Here is a 24,377-nt window from a genome sequence, read left to right on the forward strand (position 1 = left end):
GAAATCTAATGAAACAATAAAAATACATATAACATTATTTATTGAAACTTACAGATTGTGTTGCCAGTATTTGTAGCTGTGGATCTGTTGATTCTAATAGCTTTTGTACCATTTTTAAAAAACTTTCAACAAATAAATTTAAAGTTTGTGCATGACATGCTACTAAAAGCTGATCCATGGCCTCCATAGCAATAACAACAAATCCATTTCTTCTCCTGTTAATGCAAATATATTTTTTTAACTTCCATATGTAAATACAAAATTACTTAATGTATCTTAAGAATAACGAGTAATTATTTATGTAATTGACATGAAACACATAAACAAAAATTTGCATCCATCACATGACTGTGCATGTTCCACAGTTATTAAATTAATTACACATTATTCTCTATCATTTGGCTGATTTATATTATACCTGTAAATGTCCCTGGAAGCCCTTTGAAATAAATATTCTCCAATTCTATCTAGTTTTTCAGGACTGCTTAAGGAATAAAAGGTCAATTTTTCCATATTATTTTTGACCAAGCCGTCCTAATTATAGAAATACAAATTTATATTGTCAGAAATACAAATGCAGATTTATTTTATTACACAGGGTTTCCCAGAATAAGTAGAAAATATTTTTAAAATAATTTCATCACATATAAACAATAAAAAAAGTTCATATGAATATATGACATATGATCTTATATAATGTTATTTTTGCATATAGCCTATATTAAACAGTATTATAGCTCATATGTTTATTTGCGATTTCCTAAGTAAATTATCTTAAAATTTTTATTTTGTACTATCATACATAACATATTTTAATGTTGATACCTTATGTTAACACTTAATATTCTTATGACTCACATTAAAACTATTTTTACTCATTTTTATTCATTACTTTGGCATGGTCACATTTTTCTTGAACCATGTCAAAACATACATGGAATTGACTCAGTAGGTTTAATTAGCTATGTATTTGAAGCTTGTTGGATCAAATTGTTAATATGGATGTTACTGAATACCAATAGTCTTACAAATTGACTAACTTAAAATATAAATGGTTAGGTAATTAACCAAATTGATACATAAAAAAATAGTTACTATTGCATAGTTTAATACTTTCTGATACCAAAATATAAAGCATGTTCATAATGCAGAGCATTTTTTTAATGTATTTCTACTAATAATTTTAGCTGTTAAGAAGTAGTTTCACAGAATATAGCTGCAATGTTACTTAACCCATTCGAGACCGATTGCACACTGTGTGTGCAATTGATTTCCAAGGCTATAAGACCGGTTGCACACCAGGTGTGCAACAGTAGTAATGAGTAATTATCAATTATTCTGAATAAAATTGTTATCGAGGTAAAACCTTATATCACCTTATATTACACACATGGTATTCAATCCACTCCACGCAATGAAAACATTCTAAGTAATCTAGTTTTTTTTTATTAAAAGTGAATAATATAAAGAGAAAAAGAGCTTCGCTCCTGGGGACCGTTTTCGAAAAAAATCGTCGTCTCGAATGGGTTAAAGGATATTGCGCTCTATTTGTAAACTATATGTAGAAATTTTATGACATTATATGCATCTAACAAAAGAATTATTGCAATCTAAAATTTTTTATAACTTGTCAAAAAAATTAAATAGAACATATGTCAATATAAACTTTTCTCATAGTTTTTATCTCAAATAATTTTTACTCCTTCTGCGATACCTTGTGCATTAGAGGTTATATTTAAAATTTATTTTATTGATTTCTATTTATAATTAATTTATACTCAATATCATATAAATATTTCATATAATTTTTCAAATGTTTCTATGATTTATAACTTAGATGACATTTAATATTACATATATATAATTATATAATCTTCAATTTCATAATTTAACCTAACAATTTTTAATACTAAATATTTATAATTAACTCCAATATTAAAAAGTAATATTATGTTTTAAGCAATTTGTAACGTCCATAAAAATGAATACAGACAACTTAAAATTAATATCAGTAAAAGAATATAAAACATAAATCTAATAATAATGCTTAATATTTTAAGCAGCACTAATAATTATAATAGAATTATATTTAATTTTATTATACAAAAAGTAATGAAAAGTGTTTAGAGTTACCATTATCGCTAAATTAACTTGTATATATGTATAATATATAAGAACTAATTACAAAATAAAACTGCATTATAGACGAATTTCAATTTAGAAATATATATATATATATAAGAATTGTAAAAAATTGGCAGAGTAAATATTTTAATACTCACTTGTGGATTGACCGGAAAAATATTGTCAACGAGCCTTTTATATCGTGGACGTAAAGCAGAACAGCACCAACAACAACCTAATAAAAATATAAAAGAAATATTATAGATGAAAAATATACTTTCGCAAAACGCATAAATTTGTTCACCAACAATAATAACATATAATTAATTAAAATCATTTGAAGTATAAAGTGTTCAATTTAAGACAAATCCGTAATATTTACCAAGCATTTCGTTACGACTAAGGAATCACTGCACAGCTGATTAAACTTCGATCGCAGACGCTACCACTACATAGAAATGTAACTACATACGATAAATAATCGCTGAAAGTTTCGTATTATTGCCTATTGTTTATTGTTTATTGTTTGTATTATTGTTCATAATTCTGACGTTTTATGGAGTGCGAAAAATACTGATATTTGTAAAATAGTATATATAAATTAATATTTTACGTCTGACAATATGCATATATTTATATATACATATAGGTAATCACAATTGCTGAGTAATGCGCATGTTCAGTATGCTAAACGAAGGTAAAATTTAAAATCTTTATTTGATAACAGATACATTTATTCTTTAACAAGGACTATTGATAAGAGATAATTATAAAATATTACTGTTGAAGATAGTAATTGGTGATGGAATAAGGAAAGCCATATTTCCGATAAATTGATAAAAAGTTTATTATTATTGATAAAAATCAAAGACAAGATATTACAGTTAATTTAAAATAATGTAATCTTTGTTCTGCTCTCAATGTGCTCTGAATGTGATCTTTATTCGAAATTTGTAAAGTGTCAGCTACGATCTGCTACAAATTGAAACCCCTAATAACTGTTCAGGTTACAGTTTTCGTCTAACTTTTGTCAACGAATCAGCTTCTGTAAGTACGCGTGAATACAGATTTGGCGCAACTTGGCAGCTGGGAAGAATATACATATCTACACCTAAATGCGTATCAAAAATTTTTCTTTTACTAGCAAAGTATTCATTACTTGATTATTAATGACAATTAGTTTTCGAATTTTCTAATAGGTGACATTTACACCGTCTTATTTTAAGGTTATGTTACAGTTGATTTTTGGTGAAAATCGTTTTTAATCATTTTTAACCCTTTTAGGACTAAACTTTTGGTCAATATGCGCAATATTTTTATTTACCAACAATTAATACAAATTAAAAACATAATTTATTTAAAATTTAAATTAAAAATGTTAATTAAAAAATTTAAATAACATTTATGTTAAACTTATACATATTTTATGAAATTGGTTTTATTAAAAAATAAATTTATAGTTTAGTTTTTGTCAATTAAATATATATTATAAATGTTAATTGAGAATGGTTGCAAACAATTGTATGTATTTTAAAATCATAAACATCTTTCTATTGCAAACAACTATAATTGATATATATAAGGTTGTTTCTGGTTTAAGAGATGTACCACCTAAACCACTTTAAACAGTTTCAAACATTCTGTTGTTTGCAGTAACCACTCTGAATGTTTGTTGATTTTTCTTGTTCTTTGCCTATATTGTTATGCATGATCACTTGAGCCAATAGTTTCTACTACTGAAGATATATGTGAGCCTAGATGACTTTCTTCTTTTTTGACCAATTCGAGCAATAGATCCATCAGGCGATACATTAAGTATACCTTATAAATGTACTTTTCAATAAATTATTTAATCTTTAATAAATATTCATACTTGTAGGGTTAAATATTGTTTACTCTAAACAATAAGTAATTTCTCAAAGTCCTAGCAAATATTAAAATTAAAACTGTAATATATTATCTAATATAATTTAGGTTGTTATTTGAACAAAATAGATTCAGATGAAAACAATGTAATTTGAATTTGTGAAATGAAAATAGAAAAGAGAAGATTATAAAGCAAAAATATTTCTAAACTTTTTGATGATTTATTTGAATCATTAAATAAAAGCAATAATTATGTAGGAATTATGTACGTTACTCATACAACATGTTGTTTGAATTACGGAGTTCAAGGAAACAGTTTGTGCTTTCTTTTTAAAAAACTTTATTCTAGCATGTTTTTACTGCAGTTCAAATTAATGGTTAAAAAAAGGAAATATAGATTGAATAATTTTTAAAATTCAACTTAAGAGAGGTAATCTTTCATTTGTAAAAATCTGACTATTATAATTTTATGTAAGAAAGGTGAAATAATGTATTCGTACAATTGGCAAATTATTCAAGTTAAAGTAAGTTTTATTTTGACTTATAGAAGTTTTCACAGTGAAGTGGAAAAGAATGAATAAAATTTTAATCTTATAGAGGTTCAAATGATTAAAGTTTGACAACATTGCAGTTTTAATTTTAATGCTTAGTAGGGGTATAACAAATTGTTTAGTATTATTTAGAGGTACTTTGTAACTGATTGGTTAGTTCAGTCCTGATTATAAATAATAGGGACAATATTTAAACCCACAATTAAAAATATCTATTGCAAATTAAACAGTTTATTGAAAGAAACATTTATATGATTCTAAAACACCTTTGGTTGTGTCCAAATAACTTTTATGTTACATGTTACATATAGATAACATTTGTATGTTTTAATGCATAAAAGCCAAACAATAAATGTCTTTTTCGATAGACCTGATTTTATAAAATATGTAAAGGGTTTTTTCAAAGAAGATAGTAGAGATATTCTTGAGCCAAATAAAACACCCATACATTAGTCAATAACATATCCGAAAAGACATTTCATACCAAGTTTTAACCCCATATTTCATCCATGGGCGTAGTAACAGGAAAAATTTGAAATTCGGCGACGTGAATGTAATTTATAACTCGATAGTGAATCGATTGTATCATGCGATATCTTTTCATTTTTGTTTTTGTTGGTTACGAGGTAACGAGGTATAATTAAAGAAGAAGAGAGAGTCGTTGATAAGAGTTTGAATGGTACACATCGTGGAATTTGTAAAAGTCTGGTTAATGATAATAGAGTTTATTGTATTTCATAGGTTTGGAGGTGTGGAGTTGTAGTTTGGATTATTATTATTGTTTCAGTTAAAATTATTTATAAAATTCCTACATTATAGAATTTTTTTAGATTTTTTTAATCGCAAACTGTAGTTGTGAAAGATCGGAAATTGTGCAATTTTTTATTGAAGATGTCGGAGCATTACTTTTATGTTATCGTGGTAATAATATATCGGCATGACAAATATTACTCAAGTTAGTGCACTTTTTTTAGAACTTTTAAATTTAGTGTATTTTTGCAAAGAAATCATAGGCTAATAAGCAATCATTGTATGAATAAACTTTAATAATTTCATTACATAAGGAGAGTGTAATTATTTACCGTACTTCATGAGAGTCGGTAAAGTAGAGTCCTGACCTGAGATAGGACACTACAAACCTATATCAAAGTTGGTGGACACCACGAATTTAAATGCTCAAATCAAAAGAATCAGGTGTGCGTATGTGCATTGTGTGGAAATATGGCGGTTGAAGAAGAATAGTTTAAACCTGTACATTCGGCAGTAATTTATTTGTAATAAATATTTTGTCATATCTCTGCAATCACATTAATATGTAATTTTTTGTGACATATAGTTTTTCATTTTCTTACATGTTATGTATAATAATCATTTCCGAAATACATATTCTTCAAATTTTTCTTTTTCAACTTTTCAACATCGTAAAATTGATGGAAATACTTCAAAAGACAATATGTATTAGTAATATACAGAAAATTTATTATAAATACATTCCAAATTACCAGAGTTTGACATGAAAGTAGATTTGCTTGATTTATATTTTCCGCTCGTTTGTAAAACCATTATAAGGGGATAGCGTTTTCGAGTGATCAAAGGTGCCAACAGAGAGTGTCGCCTCTTGTTTACTTTGCGCAGCTTAACGCAAAGTTTACTACAGCTTGACGCAACTTGAAGGTATATTCTTCATCTACAGCATATGTATATCTCATCCCTTATAAAACACTCTCTTAACTTTCCATTTTTACTACATACTCGCCCATTAATCGTCTTTTTACATACAAGGTGTCCACGCCTAAGTGTGACAGCGCGATATTCACGAACGATGATACGAAAAAGCGTTTATATGGACATTGCAGGATAAAAGGGGCTCTATGTTTTGGCGTAAACAAAATTTTTTTAATGTTATTATTAATGTAAAAGATATAATGATGAAGTTTCGTTTTTTAAATGGAACTATGTATTTTTTTTTTATCAGGCGATAGTGCTTTTCAAGATGAATTCATTAAGATTTAATGTATTTAACTGATTTTCATTAGTTTTCGAGATATAACGCTTAGAGATTTACTGATTTTCAGCAGAAACGTCTCGATTTGAGTAGTAAGTCATAAAAACGGTCTTATTGTTAAGTACCTACGTCCCTGATCGCGGGGAACCCCCAAGGCGAGGAAAGCGCACAATGGGCCCACCCAAAGATCAAACCACTCGGTTCGGCAGACCACACTCTACAGGCCATAAAACTGTCGTTTGTTGTTGTACGATTCCAGGGCTCTGGTTAAAAGTGCAAATAGCGGCAGAAATAATTATGTGTGGTAGAGTTTTGAATCATTCGAACTTGAACCCAAGGATTAGCGTGACGGGGTGGTCGTTTGAGGTGTCGGGACTTCAACCTAATATTCGAGACGACATCCCGGAGACTACGTACTGCTAACCCCAAAAAGCTCCGACAGGAGCTACTCAATCCCGGATCCCCCGGTAACAGATGCCATCGTGTACAAAATTACGTGGTAGAGGTTCTGCGAAGGTGACCTTCGGCGATTGAAACCCATGTGTGCGACAAGAGTGGTCCCGTCCTATGGATATTTAGAATCAAGTAAATTTGAGACGCAAAAATCGTAGAGTTTGGAATGTGTCGGGTGCAGAGGAGAAAACACGATCCGTGCCCGTAGAACTATCGGTGGAGCTACCCAATCCCAATCTCTGGGCAACGGATGCCGCTGATAGAATTTTATATGTTGTAGAGATCTTGCGAGAGTGGCCGCAACGAAGACCCATCAAACGTTATAGGAAGAATCCTGTTAGCATGGATACGTGACGGAAACAGGGGATAAGTGTACGGTCATCCCATCCAAGCCTAGTATCCGAGATGAGTCCGTGATCGCAGACAACATGATTCTTACTCTAAAACTGTCGTGGGGAAACACCAATCTCATGTTTCTGAGCAACGGATGCCACCGACAGTAATAATATGTTGTAAGTTTAATCCGTAAGGTCCCCCGACGAAGACCTATCAAACGTTTTAAGGGAAGCCTGGATAACATGGGTTCTGTGGGAGGTACAGTGGCTCTACCAGGTTCCGCGCCAGCTTGGTGGTAACACCATTTGAAGTTAGATTCATGGTGGCAGCAAACTTTGTGGGATTAGAAGTGCATGATAGTGGTTTTTTTGCGTATATCTGTATAAGCGTGGAAGTACATCCGCGCCCTGTTAAGCAGGGCCGGATTCAGATTAGTCTTTGTCTCGGTTCGCTTGTGGATTGGATATTTTTTTTTGACCTCCCTTGAGTCCCGCTACCGTCTTGAGCAACCGGGAGAGCGACTACCCCGAACGAGTGCAAAAGCACTGGTGCGCGGACATATTATTGTCCGTGAGTTTGTGCACGTCCGTACGTAAGTCTGCTGTTAGGCATTATTTCGATTCTCTTGGATCCCCGTTTGCTTGTTTTTCACTAAAACAAGGAAGGATTTGATTCTTACTCCGTCGGAATGGAAACTAATTAAATTCAACTATAATAGTATTTAACTCTTTTAAATTAGAGTTAACCTTAACCGACCAGTACATTTAACACTTGTAAACCCCGGTTTTTGGAGAATATATTCAATTGTTCATTTAATTATAATTCACTCCAAAAAAACCCATCCTGTTGGTGTATCTTAGCCACTCGAAGTATACCGTCTAGTTACGCGACTTATTACAGTAAATATACTATATACGCAAAACTTTCTGATATGAAGTTGTGCGTATATCGTACAGATCCTACATTGATTGATGTTTTACTGAAAGTAGAAAGGACAGAAAAAAAAAAATAACGCGATCGCTGTTTGCCTATATCGTAAAGGTACACTTCATTTTGAGCGAAGAAGACCGAACATAAACAAACAGTGACATATTGAAATGAGATAAAATGAGACCAAACGCGACGTAATTCGAGTCATACGAGGTGTGACACAAAAGTAACGAGACTAGGTCTGTAACTTGAAAAAACAATGGAATTAGCAGCAATTGTTTTTGTGGCATCATCCCACATACCTCCTCTATCCATGTTGCCAATTTCGATTGAGTCGGTCATACCATTTGGAAATATTGCGTTATTTAGTGAACACGTGCAACTGCATTCTGCCGGAAAAATGTCTAACGTAAAAACCGAACAGCGAATAAACATCAAGTTTCTTGTAAAATTTGTTGAAATCTATTGTAACATGTGATGAGACATGTATTTTTACCTATGACTCACAAAGTAAGCGCCAGTCGATGCAATGGAAGTCTTCAGGATCCCCAAAATCCAAAAAAGAACGCATGTCAAAATCAAAATTCGACATTAATGGAATTGTAATGATTGAGTGGTTTCCCAGTGGTCAGACTGTTAACTAACACTATTACATTGAAATACTAAAAAGACTTCGTGAAAAAATTAGGAAAAAAAGGCCACAGTTGTGAAGCGATGGATGGCTGTTGCTCCGGGACAAAGCACACGCTCACACGGCACTATCTGTCAAGCAGTTTCTGACCAGCAAAATTATTATTGTGATAGGGAATCCTCCTTATTCGCCTGATTTGGCTTCATGCGACTTTTTTTATTTCCTAAAGTTAAATTTTGCTTAAAGGGAACCCATTTCACCTCAGTTGAAGAGGTTCAGGCAAAAACGGAGAATCGTCCGAAAGGACTTCCAAAAACCTCGTTCCAGAATTGTTACCAGCAATAGCAGCGCCGAATGCATAAGTGTGTGAATGCTGAAGGGGACTACTTTGAAGGTGATAATGTCACGGAGAACTGATTCTGTAGGTACAATGATTTATTGGACTAGTCTCGTTACTTTTGTGTCACACCTCGTATTTGCTTGTAATTTCAAATGTTACGCGTACATTGATGACTTTATTCCAAAAAGATATTGTAAGTGAATATTACTCAAATTACGTCGTGTTTGGTCTCATTTTAATCAGAAAATTGTCATAAATATGACGAAGAAATTTGTATAAAAAAATGGATGAAAAATAAAAAAGTTAGCAACGCATTAGTATTGTAAGTAATTGAACAAACTTTTGGTCTTTGCCGACTGTCACGATCGCAACATCTCTTTCTTTTTCATTCGCTATTCTTCTCTGCGTTAAAAACTTATATCGTTAATTAAATAAATAAGTATAGTCCAAATTATATCGTATTTGGTCTCATTTTTAACCGACTTCGAAAAAGGAGGAGGTTACTCAATTCGATAAGTATTTTTTTTTTTTTTTTTTTTTTTTTTTTTTTTTTTTTTTTTTTTTTTTTTTTTTTTTTTTTTTTTTTTTTCTATGTATGTTCGCGCATTGCGCCTAGCTGGATGGACCGATCGGAATGAAACCTTTTGCATATGGTAGGTGCTGACCCCCCATTGGTACCGTTATCAAAAAATTTTTCATTTTTTAATTGCAAAGTGTTGTTATTGCAAAACAACCGGCAACTTTTTTCTTTTTCTATGTATGTTCGCGCATTGCGCCTAGCTGGATGGACCGATCGGAATGAAACCTTTTGCATATGGTAGGTGCTGACCCCCCATTGGTACCATTATCAAAAAATTTTTCATTTTTTAATTGCAAAGTGTTGTTATTGCAAAACAACCGGCAACTTTTTTCTTTTTCTATGTATGTTCGCCGATTTCGCCTAACTGGGTTGACCGATCGGAACGAAGCCTTTTGCAACTGGTGGGTTCAGACTCCCCATTGGTACCATAATAAAAAGTTTTTCATTTTTTAATTGCAGAGTGTTGTTATTGCAGAAAAACCGGCAACTTTTAAAATAAACTTTTCTCGATTTTAGTGCGCTTTCAATATCTTATCGCGGACATGATTCTGTACAATTTTGTTCATATACAAATTTCGCGGAAATGTTTAGTTTTCGAGATATTAGCGAAAAAAATTGTTATTAATTTTTGAAATCAACTTCGAACGATTTTAATGTCCTTTTAATATGTTGTCAGGGGCATGGTTCTGAACAATTTTGTTCATATACAAATTTCGCGGAAATGTTTAGTTTTCGAGATATTAGCAAAAATTGTTGTTAACTTTTGAAATCAACTTCGAACGATTTTAATGTCCTTTGAATATGTTGTTAGGGGCGTGGTTCTGGACAACTTTTTCCTCTTGCAAAATTGACGGAAAGCTTTTGTTTTCGAGATATTACAGAAATTGTTGTTAACTTTTGAAGCCAACTTCGAACGATTTTTATGTCATTCTAATACGTTATTAGTAGCATGATTCTAAACGAGTTTTTCCTTATGCATAATTGACGGAAAACTTTAGTTTTCGTGATAGTAGCGAATAGCTATTGTTATTATTATTAGTGGAAAGCCCCGTGCTATGCACGGGAAAGACAAGAAAGGGCAATTACAATGCACAGTACCAAAACACTAACTAAGCTTTGCCGCTTTGACACGCAACTTATGCAGCAAGATGAGTTCACGTTGACGTTGGTGTATTATTCCCATTGCTTGGTACAGTCTCCCTACCGTTCTAATAAACATTTTTTTTATTTTTTAGTTGCAAAGGATTATTTTTTCTATGCATGTTCGGCGGTTTTTCCTAGGTGGGTGGTCCGATCGGAACAAAGCCTTTCGCATCTTGTAGAGTCTGACTCCCCATTGGTACCGTTACAAAAATTTTTTCATTTTTTAGTTGAAAAGGATTATTGTTGCAAAAAAAATTGAAAAACGAACATCCATGTTGTCTTTTACTTAATTATGCTCATGGCATTTACGCAGACAAAAAAAAAAGCCCAGAAGAACTGTCTCACAGTATCCCATACAATTCTCCCCATTCCACTAAAAAGCGTGAAATAAAATAATTTTCAGAAAAAAAATACACCGACTTCGAAATGCACTAAAAAGTATAAAATAATTTCTATTTCCTAATGAAGTAATTTCTATTTCATTCAATCATGCAATTACGTAACAAATATGAATGAAACCTATTTACTCGTTAGGTAGTATATTAAATACATTTCAACCTTTTCGGAGGCGGCGAAAAATTAAAAATACCTCAGTAAACGTTGCTGCCAATAACCAGTTGATTGTGGTATGGCGTATTGGAAATTAATAAATCCTGAGAAAGAATACGAACCATTATAGATATATCTGGTAATATACGAAAAATGTAACGACTGCATCTTCATTTCGCAACGTTTCTGATATAAATGAAATTGAATCGACTTTGTTCGCATGTGGAAGCCATGGATCTAAGAACCTATAAACGGAGCCCACGACGCGGGGATTACCAAATTTGCGGCAGATGGGCTCTATCTTTATAGTACATGCGGCGATCGAGTCTTTCCGTCGCATACTCTATGAATCTAGATAGACCATAGTTACATTCTATACGCACTAACACCTACTTCGCGGCGTGCTGTCGAGTTATATGTATAGAAAAAAAAAATAGCTATACAAGCTTTGCCTATGTTCGGCTGTCCAAAGGTTGACATGATCAAGAAAATCTTTTAATTTTGCGCCGCCTCCGAAAAGGTTGAAATGTATTTAATATACTACCTAACGAGTAAATAGGTTTCATTCATATTTGTTACGTAATTGCATGATTGAATGAAATAGAAATTACTTCATTAGGAAATAGAAATTATTTTATACTTTTTAGTGCATTTCGAAGTCGGTGTATTTTTTTTCTGAAAATTATTTTATGATCAGAGAAGTACGAAGAATCTATTGGTAAAAATTTGATAATGAGAAAATAAGAAATAAAAAAAGTTTTATATTTGTATTGGTGTTGTTTCACGGATATACCCAAACCCGGATATTGTTACATTTCTCGGCGAACAAACTTCGGGCGTCTCGAGCGATCGTTCCCACAGTAGTGGGGATAATATTTTTAACCGACTTCGAAAAAGGAGGAGGTTACTCAATTCGATCAGTATGTTTTTTTTTCCTTCTATGTATGTTCGCCGACTACACCCAGCTGGATGGACCGATCGGAATGAAACCTTTTGCATCTGGTAGGTCCTGACTCCCCATTGGTACCATTACCAAAAATTTTTTCATTTTTTAGTTGCAAAGGATTATTGTTGCAAAAAAAAATTGAAAAACGAATATCCATGTTGTCTTTTACTTAATTATGTTCATGATATTTACGCAGATAAAAAAAAAGCCCGGAAGAACTGTCTCACAGTATCCTATACAATTCTCCCCATTCTACTAAAAAGCGTGAAATAAAATACTTTTAAGAAAAAAAATACGCCGACTTCGAAATGCACTAAAAAGTATAAAATAATTTCTATTTCCTAATGAAGTAATTTCTATTTCATTCAATCATACAATTACGTAACAGATATGAATGAAATCTATTTACTCGTTAGGTAGCATATTAAATATATTTCAACCTTTTCGGAGGCGGCGCAAAATTAAAAATACCTCAGTAAACGTTGCTGCCAATAACCAGTTGATTGTGGTATGGCGTATTGGAAATTAATAAATCCTGAGAAAGAATACGAACCATTATAGATATATCTGGTAATATACGTAAATATACGTAATATACGTAAATGCATCTGTTGGGGGAATTTGCTCGATAGGAAAATATCTCGAGTACAAACTGTCTGCCCGAGAAGAAATTTGCCGGTTTGCACAGTTACATTCTATACGCACTAACACCTACTTCGCGGCGTGCTGTCGAGTTATATGTATAGAAAAAAAAAATAGCTATACAAGCTTTGCCTACGTTCGGCTATCCAAAGGTTAACATGTTCAAGAAAATCTTTTAATTTTGCGCCGCCTCCGAAAAGGTTGAAATGTATTTAATATACTACCTAACGAGTAAATAGGTTTCATTCATATCTGTTACGTAATTGTATGATTGAATGAAATAGAAATTACTTCATTAGGAAATAGAAATTATTTTATACTTTTTAGTGCATTTCGAAGTCTGTGTATTTTTTTTCTGACAATTATTTTTTACGTGTTATAGTTATACTTTATAAATTTTTGTATTTCATTATATCTGTAATATATTACTACAACAGAAGCATTCCCATAACAAGCTTTTAATGTACGAATTACGGCATTGTCTTCGCGATCAGTATATTTCCCGATATCTACATCAGTGTTAGAGATATTGCTAATTCATGAGTTAAAATTACAAAAGGCCATTTACGTATTTGTAGTGCGTACAAACAAGCAGTTGCAAGCTAGACTGGGTAAACTACACAGCCCGTGGCTAATTGGGTACATGTGTATTTAACGAATATTCAGGCTTGATTGTCTCGAAAACTAACTCCTATTCGGCACTTTTGTACGATCTATAGAATACCCTGTATATTTAAAATATGTTCTAATAGGTCTTAAACATATTCCTATTAATTCGATATGTTTGGAAGTAACGTGTCTTTCTGATCTGATTGTAATCCACTAATATTTGTTCAGATATTTCCACTGATTATATAACAAAGTGTTGAAAATAAGAGGTTATCAATGTTCAATCGTTAATAAATTGCAAAAATAAAATCGGCAAAATTATTTTTCTATATATAATACTAAGATCATTTTCATTTTTTTAAGGAACATTATATAACTTTATAAGAAATTGATAAAAATATAGAATTTTGAATTATTATCTCATAAAGTGTAGAGTAAATAAATGAAAATTGAAAAAAAATAAGAAACCTACGCTTGATTACATTTGAAAGATATGTATATTATTGTAACATCCTTGGGGAAACCTTTTTTCCTATCACCATCATCACGACAATCTTATATCTGCCAATGGGAATCGATAATTATCGACAGTAGTTGCAAATTACCGACAGTATGTCACGTATCGATTATATCGATCCTATTAGATTCGACAGTCGGTAACCAATATATATATACAGGGTGTCCCGCAATTAGTGTAGGACCCGAAAAGGGGTGGTAGGTGGGGCGATTCTGAACAACTTTTTCCTTTGCCAAAATATTGGTTGAGGCTCCATTTTCGAGTTATTAGCAAAAAACACTGACCAATGAGAGCGCGCATAGACCGGGTGCGCGAAAGCGTGAGCAAAAGCTTCGAATATGACGGCCGATCGTCGTCGTGAACAAATGTATCGATACTGTCGGTATAACGTTGGTATAACGTCGGAATAACGTCGGTATAATAGAAAGCTGTTAAATGAAAGTTACATTGAATAATGAATAAAAAAATCTTGATTATTGTTGAATTATCATTCATTCATGAATAAGAAATAACAAAATTAGTCTCTACTCACGTAATCAAAGTAAATCGAATTTATTTGATACGTTTATTCGTTATGGCAAAGAAATAACGGATAAAATATGGAAAATTATTTTCGTTCGATATTGTGATGATGAAAAAGATCAAATTCTCATTTTTAAAAAATTAAATAGCTTTTCTATTCAACAAATAAAAATTTGAATTGAATAATTAATAAATTTAAATGTAACTCACCCATTGAACCGCAAATAATCACGATGAAAATGCATCTCTGTCACTAGGCCAATCCACCGATCCCTACTGTTCTCATAAATAATAGAAACTCTGAAAAAACTCAAGAAACTTCACTGTTACCTATCACTGTCACCCTTCATTATTAGTTTTTATTATCACTTTTTTCTGTCATTTTTCACTAATTTTCACTAATTTTCACTGTGAGATCAACACATAAATACGACGAATGAAAACACATAAACAAATATTCATAAATAATTTGAACTATATTATCTTGAAAGCAAAAGAACAGAATTTTTTATTAAAAACAACGATACATTTTATTTCAACACGTATCTTTCGACAATAAACGATGACTGTCGATCGACGCCGCAGTCGTTCAACAGATCATCGTTGCATGGCAACCGTTCGCGATGTATGCCTCGCGATCGAGAACGAAACCGCGATCCGTGGCCAGTCTAACAATGTCTTCTAATAAAATACAATATAATATCGATTCCTCAATTCGGATACCTTATAATGAGAATATAGCGTATCGTTAAACATACATATCTATGAATAATCGTTCACGCGTTTTCATTCGGTCCGTTTACCGGTCGTGCTTATGTTGTGCAATTATTAGAAAGAGACAGTGAAATAAATTGAGAGTTCATTGACCCTGCCAGGATATCAGCTGTTGATGCTCTGATCGGTGGATCTACCCGGTGACACAAATATTTTTTATGGAAGCTAGTTTTTTCATGAATCAATGGGTAAGTTTTATTTAAGTTGTTTCCGTATTTTTAAAATTATACGTACGCAGCAATTGATTTATTTCACTTCAATGAGGTACTGCATTAGATATTTTATTCCAGTTTTATCCCATTTCGTAGGGAAGGTACTCATTCGTTTTGAAACGTGAATTTATTCATTTGCTTCATTAAAATAATCGACAGAATAAATTTTCGTGAATTTATTCTTTTTCCTTTTTGAAGACTTAAAATAAATACAAGATACTTGGTCTGGGTAAACAACAACTAATTGGTTTATCTCCCATTCACGAATTACGAAGAACTTAATATTATTCTTAACTTCTTAATTCATTATTCAATTTAACTTTCACCTAATAGCTTTCTGTTATACCGACGATATACCGACGTTATACCGACGGTATCGATACGTTTGTTTACGACGACGATCAGCCGTCATATTCGAAGCTGTCGCTCATGCTTTCGCGCGCCCGGTCTATGCACGCTCTCATTGGTCAGTGTTTTTTGCTAATAACTCGAAAATGGAGCCCCAACCAATATTTTGGCAAAGGAAAAAGTTGTTCAGAATCACCCCACCTACCACCCCTTTTCGGGTCCTACACTAATTGCGGGACACCCTGTATATTATCATTTAAATTAATTATCTCATAGTTTTGATTTAGAGTAGGTAATATTTTCTCTAAAAATAATTGAACATTAAGTTAGAACGATTAGAACAAGATAATGTATTATTTTATTTTATTTTTCTAATAAATAGTTTTGTATAAGAAATTTCCGTTACGCTATGATGTGCCTACGTGCCGCGGTACTCGCCCGATATCCTTGAGATCAGCGCTAATCCTAGAAAAGGATGGAGCTACTGTTTCTATTTACGGTATTATTGACCATTAAATTAATTAATTAACTAAATCAATTTATATACATAAAATCAACCAGTACTAAACTACACATGGCCGGACCACAATTATTTTCTTCAACTAAAAAGCTGTAAATCGGAATAGATTCAGCTCTCGTAGAATTCGTGCGTAGTTAATTAGAAAAGGACAGAAAATGTATTTTTCGCTAAAACACCGTTATACTATTATTTTAATACCGAACTATTAGTCAGAAATTAGAGAGCAATATTTAAAATATAATTAAACCGTTAAATTTTATAATTAATGTATAATAATGAATTTATATGAAAATTTAGATATTCTGACGTCACAGAAATTCCAGGAATTCGGCGAACCTGCGAGTATAAAAAGGCGAGCGAAACCCGTCTAAAATCAGAAGTCTTCGAAGTCAAGCACGACACAAGTATCATTACTAAGCATAACAGGAACAGTTTTCGCTGTCAAAGGGCCAAAAAGATTCTTAATACTTGACTGGTCAAGCGGGTATTTGCCATTTGGTTACTTAGTTGCTGGGTCGTTCTAGTAGCCAGTGAACAACAGGATCCCCATTTGAGCGGCTTGTAACTGAAACTCCGTTAGGAGAGTGCTATACCTTGCGCCAAGAAAGGCTAAGACATCGAATGAAAGCTCTCAGCTACTCATACTTGATTTTTGGTCGAATTGTTAACGCGCCATCAGATTCTCGGAGCTCGCTCTGGGTAGTTTAGTAGCCAGCGAATAGCAGGCTCCCCATTTGAGCGGCCTGGTCTCTGAAGCCCGTGTCTTTTGGGCGGCAGTTCAGCAATTACGATTTTACAATTAGAGTCCATTGATTTGCTACCCTGTCGGACTTATATTATTCACCTGATTCTGGTATCGTTGGGTCGTTCTAGTAGCCAGTGAACAACAGGCTCCCCAATTAAGCGATCTGGTTTCGGATGCCAGTGTTCGTTTTGGCTAAAAGGGTCATGAACCAGTAGTTGTCGAATCAGATAATAAAAGAGTAACTGTTCCGAAGAGTAATTCATTTAGATTCAGATAAATTTTGATAATTCGAGTTATTAAAAGAATACTGTTCTCACTTTAGCGTAATTTACGTAGTCGACTACATCGCGTTAGATAGTAGATAAATCTGTCTAATTTTTGCGAAAGCGTATTTAGGAGCGCTTAGAGAACTCACTTAGGTCGAATTCCTCGCAGCGGTAGATTATAAAGCGCTAACATTATTAATTTTGTAGAATTTCATTTATATATATATCTAGAAACCGAATTACACTTAGGTAGGATTCATTATTATAAGCGTGTTAATCAAGTAAAATCTTGTCATTGCGATAGCTTCGAACACGAGAATCGGATATACAGGGTGTTACCTGTAACGCTACTCACGATTTTTCTCCCACTTGCAGCCATCTTACGAAAAAAAGTTTAGAATAAAATTTGCAGGGTATGAAGTGCACAATAGATATTAGTAAAGCAAATTTTGAAAACAGTTTGTTCTCTTGGCAAAGTCAAGGTCACCTTGGGTTTTTTAAATAGGAACATACATTTCTTTTTATTCACAGCTTTAGAGGATATCGAGACGAATTCAAAACCCATATTACATGATATTTTTATTAACATATTACTCGATTTACAGAAGTAGAAATGTGAAGTACTTAGCTTTTGACTTTGGTAGTGTGCATGAGCATCTTCAAGGTTATTTCAAAGTCATCTAGTCTTTTTTTTATCATAAACCCATATTTTTTTTGCCGGAATCATATTTTACACGAAAAAATGTACGACTTTTGTTTGATACATTTAAGTTCAATATTGAGCTTACAACAAAATTTCTTAAAATACCTAGTTGATTTTTTGTTTATGTCAAAAATACTTTTTCATATTAAAATAGTAATGTTATTTTTTTGGGAGGTATTTTATTTCATTTAAGAACGTTACAATAATCGCTCAAAATTTTTACCCTCAACTTCTAGAAACTTATTAATTCGTTTAATAAAAGTCTCATGAACAGATAATAAAGTTTTTCTCGCGATACTACGATATGCAGTATTAATTCGCTCTTTCATGTTTTCTGGTATAGTAGGTGAATCGAAGTATATCTTTTCCTTGAGATAACCCCAATGGAAGTAATAGGATAATGTAGGATCAGGTGCTTTCGCTGGTCAGGAAACTGGACTACCTCGACCTATCTAATTACCAATAAAATTCGTTGAAACCACATGTTTTATCTATTTACTAAGCTTAGATATTCAAGATATACCAATGCAAGTTTTTTGTTTCTAAAATTCTGTACAAAACGTCAGTTGGTTGTCGATAATCGAACGAGAGTGCTTAGAAGAGAATGGTGCACATTTCAAACATTACAGTAAATTTAATATTATCGGTAATACGTGTTGTGCGATCGCAATAATACATCTTGCAATAACTGATTCTTTTCTTTGAATCACTTATCGCGCATAATGTGTAATGTGTACATGGTGAGGAACTTTCGTAAACGAATTGATGTGTAAAAAAGGTGGATATTTTTAACGTTTCGATACTAAGGACTGACCAATCGTGGTGCTTGTGTGATTGTGTGTTTGTTTAGTGTGGGTTCCGAAAATTGTACTATTATTATACGGAAAACATCAAATATGACAGTCACCCTTTTTACTTGACAATCCCATAGAACGGGTTATGATATGCTCTTGTGGATTTTAGCGAGTAAATAGGTTTCTTGTCATACGACGATATACTTCAAAATTAATGAAGAATTTTCGCATCGTAAATTCACTCATGAGGTAAGCGTCCGAGTATTCTTTAATTTTATGTCGTTAAACAAATAATAATTTTTTTTAATTACCTAAAGAAACTGCGCTTGATCTTTACCTTTATTTTCGCTTAATCCATACAATTAGTTTCGTTAATAAATTTATACTTATTAATAGTTGTGAATTTTATAACTACTTACCCGGGCTAATGACCACAGTAGTCGACGCCCGCAACAAGAATCAATCAATCAATAACTACTTACCGGCTGACATATTACCGATGATGGTAACTATGTTATCGATATCGCGCGATTTGTTTGTTCACGACCAGGGTCAACCGTCACGTTTGCACCCGTCGCTCTCGCATCTGAGCGCGTGCTATTCTCGCGCTCTGATTGGTCACTGTTTTTCATTAATAATTCAAAAACTAAGCTTTAACCAGCATTTTGGTAAAGGAAAAAGTTGTTCAGAATCACCCCAGCTACCACCCCCTAAAATTATGCCCACCAGTAGCTGAACACCCTGTATATCAATAGATATTTATTTCCATCTAACGTGCCATCAATAATTCTTAAGCTACTAATCATACTTGAAGATGTAAGCCTGCCAGATGTAATATTGATCTGACAACAAAATGTATCAAACAAAAGTCGTATATTTTTTCACGTAGAATATTATTCTGGAACAAAAAATAGGGGTTTATGATAAAAAAATACAAGATGAACTTGAAATAACTATAAAGACTCCCATGCATTAAAAAATTAGTAATGCTATTTGACTTTTCATTCGAAATACTGAAGGACACGTGTCAGTTTGTTTTTCTTAAATCACACGCCTTCGAGATTTCTTAAAATGTCAGCTTAAATGGGCCATCCTGTATAAACAAATCTACTTTAAAGGATATGGCGTTGGTCTTATTTTAATCAAAAAATGTCATAAATACGTCAGTAAAAGTTTCGTTACAAAAAGAATGAAAAATAAAACAGTTGAATTGTGGAGTTAGTATCTGTATCCAAATTCGGATCGAATTAAATCTTTCGTTTATCGAGTTCCTATTCTTCTCTACATTTGGAGAACTAGAGAGAATTTGAAGAATCTATCTCCTCAGTATTTCATGGCTGCGTAGTCATGAACGGTTATTCAGTAGCAAAGTAAATTTATCTGCTTATTTTCGAATGGGATAGGTTTCTGTATGTTTGTTGTACAGTATACGGCGCTGTTCACTGTAAGAGTTCAGAATTTAGGAACATTTATCAAACAGATGATCGTAACATTAAATTCCCTTAATCCCTCTTTCCAATTCACTTAGATTTTAGTTTCTATTTTGTTCTCTGTTGTGTCTTTCTATGTTCGTCGGTAATCGTCCTGAGAATAAATTCTCTACTTCGCTAACTGTTTAGTTGCGGTCTTGAAATCTGAACGCTTATCGACAAATTGTTAGAATTCAATATAAAATAATATTCGTTATGTCATGGGCATTTTGGTTATAGCGTGAAGCCATTTCAGCAGTTTATTATCTCTTACGAATTGATTTCATTTTGTATTGAAACAAATATCATTCTCATGATACTCATTTGGACAATTAATTTCAGCTAATGAATTAATAAAATATTCTACCCCACACATATCTACAATAATGTAAATAAATTTTTCTAATTCATTAGTATAAATGAGTAGACTCCAACATCAATCTGGAAATTGACGTTTGTTTAAATCCATTTGTAAAAGATAATAAAATACCAAAAAGGCGATGTAGCCACTAATAATTTGTTTATCAGATAATTAATTCCTTAATCGCGAAATTATAAATAATTACATGCAACATAATTTTAACCAATTAGATATACATACCTTAGGCAAATATAACAATAAAAAATTAAACTGTATCTTTTGAAACAAATTCATTTACTTCATAAAATTTTACTTTAATGTTCAAAATAAAAAGTTACTTCATTTGAAAAATTTCTTTCAGAACATATTAGTTTATTACGGAAATCATGTTTTCACACGTTATTTTATTTCTATTGGAACGCGAATGAAACAGACACGTAATCTTTTTGCGGTGAAACGCGAGAATTCTTGTCAGCTGAAGCAGCTGAGGAAGACAAGACATGTTGGATATTGACACAGGTCTTCGGAAATCAATAATAACGGCTTAATGGCACGTATATATATATGTATATGAAAAATATTCTATCATTATTTACTACGTTACAAGTTGTTGGAATATTTAAAACTTTAATTATAACTTTTAAAGTAAAATTATAACTTTAACCAAATAATAGTTGATTAAGGTTCCTGTAGTTGAAGGAGAATGACAGTTTTCCGACTCTGGTACTTCCGAGAGTGGTGCTGTCAGGGTGCAGGTTGGGAATGTTCTGACTTTTCTATGTTTTAGGTAGCCCTTTTATACGATTTATTTCGCCTTCGGCCGCCCAATCAGTGTGCCGAAGTGCGATCGGTAAATTTTATGACACTTGCAGGTAATAGGTACGCCGAGGCTTGCGGTGCGCTGGTCATTTTTCCCCGTGTAACTCTGTTTCTTATACTAAGTCTTAATTCTAAAAAATTATCTCGCTACACTTGTTTATTTTGACGCCGATATAATGCTGATTTCCGACTACTTCCGACCTGATATTGACAGGTTTCGTATCTTTACTTTTCATACTATGGTTTTGAAGGAAAAATAGGAGTAGAGATGTTCTTAACCCCGTAGTTATATTGGACACCTAACACATGTCATGCCACTTGTTTTGCCTTAATGCTAGATGATGAATCTAACTTTTGTTTATGTGAAAGCAAAGGGTATAGCCGGATAAGGTAGTCAAATGTGCCCTTGAGTCGAATTAGAAACCCAACTCGTCAGTCGGTAGCATATCCAAAAAAAACATCTCACACCAAGTTTCAACCCCCTATCTCATCCGTGGGGGTAATAAAAGGGAAAAAACGAAATTCTGGTTTTTAGCCTTTTTTGCCTGTTTAATTTCATACAAAAATTCTGAAAAAATGTTAAAACATTGAAGTCCAGGTAGCGCATATTATAGAATTTTTTCAGATTTTTTGATCGCAAATTGTAGTCGTGAAAAATCAAAAACCGAAAAAAAATCCGAAAAATTGCGATTTTTTCGTGAAGATATCGGAGCACTACTTTAATATTAATGTGGTAGTTAGATATTAGTACAACTATTATTCTCTAATTTTTTCAGATTTTTCGGTGAGGTGCGCCGTAGTTAAAAAAATCAAAAACCGATTTTTTCGCGCGAAAAACAAACTTCTGCTTTGAATTTTTATATCATTTTCCTATAAAAGATGCATTAAGTAATTTTAAGAGGATTCACGTTCACACAATTGATTTATGGATTACAACAATGAAATTAACTTAATTAATTAGTTTTATGGTACGTTCTTTATATACTTAAATGTTTGAAGGTTTTTCAACGACATCGGTGCCGCAGCGGTTAAGGCGTCTGACTCGTACTATTGTACTAATATCTAACTACCACATTAATATAAAAGTAGTGCTCCGATATCTTCACGAAAAAATCGCAATTTTTCGGATTTTTTTTCGGTTTTTGATTTTTCACGACTACAATTTGCGATCAAAAAATCTGAAAAAATTCTATAATATGCGCTACCTGGACCTCAATGTTTTAGAATTTTTTCAGAATTTTTGTATGAAATTAAATAGGCAAAAAAGGCCAAAAACCGGAATTTCGTTTCTTCCCTTTTACTACCCCCACGGATGAGATAGGAGGTTGAAACTTGGTGTGAGATGTTTTTTTGGATATGCTACCGACTGACGAGTTGGGTTTCTAATTCGACTCAAGGGCACATTTGACTACCTTATCCGGCTATATCCTTTCAGACGAATGTTTGTGCACATTTTCCTAAGAATATTTCATCAACTAATTCCAAGAAACAGTCAGCAAAATGGTGTCATATGTGTCTCATAGATGAAATTAGAAAAGAGATTACCTGGTAGAGTAAACAATTCCAAGTATTATTGCATTTAAACACTTGTTTTGAAAAGTACTATACATTTCAGAATTATTAGTAATTTGCTTTTTGTTGTACCTTGAATTTATTTATTTTCATTTTGTTTTAGTGCTGATATTGTCTGGTGGTTCTTTACACCAGATACTACAGAACAATGATCTGGTACAGGTGTTTATCACAAGGTGATACTTAAGCTAAGGAGATCAATTAATCGTTGCATGTAACGGAAATCCTGCACATCACATAATAGATTATTATATTTACCAATTTCTGTAGACAAAAGTATTACATTATTACATCATTCAGTAGCTACTCTTTCAATTATCTCCATATTTTCTGTATGTAGTGCACCGGTTTTAACAACAAAATTTTTTTCACAGTTTTACTGTCCTCCTATCTTTCTCCTATTTCTCTTATTTTCTTTACCGGATTGTTCAAATTTCAGTTTTGTGTGATGCTATTTCTATTAGCCTTTATTATTTTATTTTTAGTACCTGAAGATGGAATGGATTTATAGTGTGACAAATGGGCATGCATACTGAACTTAAATCTCATAATTTTTCTTCATTTATTGCTTCTTATAATTGTCTTTTTTTATCGCTGAACATGCAGTAAATATATGAGATGTCTCTTTCTTTTAATGTGAGAAATGCCTCATGTCTTTATTTGTATCTATCTGGCACCTCATCATTTTCAAAATATAGTGAGAATCTTCTTCGTCTTAGTTGACGCATTTTTAGCTCATATTCTCGGTTTTCTTTACCTTTTCGGTTTTCCATTTCATAATTTAAATCATCCTTTTTTTCTTGATTGTCTTGGTCTTTATCCTCATTATCTTCATGTTCATTTTCATTGTTTCGGTCTTCATCTTTATTATCTTGATTTTCATCTTCATTATGTTTATTTTCATTTTCATGCAGAAAAATATCTTCCAGATGTATATTTTCCACTGACAACAGAAGGCCTCTTTGTTTCTCTTCCTCAGATCTCTTGGTAAATTCGACATCTCTTAAAATGTTGTTCAATAAAAGGGATTCCAGAGAATAGCTAATGAAA

The 24,377-nt window shown here is 32.5% G+C and overlaps 1 protein-coding gene and 1 long non-coding RNA gene across 3 annotated transcripts in view; one reads left to right on the forward strand and one right to left on the reverse strand.

The window, feature by feature from the left end:
- Positions 1-9,832, forward strand: part of LOC143264384 (uncharacterized) — a 31,152-nt gene extending 21,320 nt beyond the window's left edge. The window contains exons 4-5 of the long non-coding RNA XR_013038104.1: positions 7,280-7,511; positions 9,143-9,832. This is a non-coding gene — a long non-coding RNA (uncharacterized LOC143264384). The remainder of the gene's footprint in view (positions 1-7,279; positions 7,512-9,142) is intronic.
- The window catches only part of stmA (Protein EFR3 homolog stmA), a 47,672-nt gene that overhangs the window by 10,285 nt on the left and 13,010 nt on the right, over positions 1-24,377 (reverse strand). The window contains exons 1-4 of one of the 2 annotated variants that reach the window (XM_012296482.2): positions 2,507-2,694; positions 2,283-2,359; positions 419-534; positions 53-215 (exon numbers count right to left, since the gene is read on the reverse strand). In XM_012296482.2, coding sequence (XP_012151872.1) covers positions 53-215; positions 419-534; positions 2,283-2,359; positions 2,507-2,513 — 363 coding nt within the window. In that variant the 5' untranslated portion in view covers positions 2,514-2,694. Of the gene's footprint in view, positions 1-52; positions 216-418; positions 535-2,282; positions 2,360-2,506; positions 2,695-24,377 lie in introns of those variants that run through there. The other variant, XM_076531299.1, reaches the window with a different exon arrangement.

The sequence above is a fragment of the Megachile rotundata genome, chromosome 4, assembly GCF_050947335.1.
Source record: "Megachile rotundata isolate GNS110a chromosome 4, iyMegRotu1, whole genome shotgun sequence".
Classification (NCBI taxonomy): domain Eukaryota; kingdom Metazoa; phylum Arthropoda; class Insecta; order Hymenoptera; family Megachilidae; genus Megachile; species Megachile rotundata.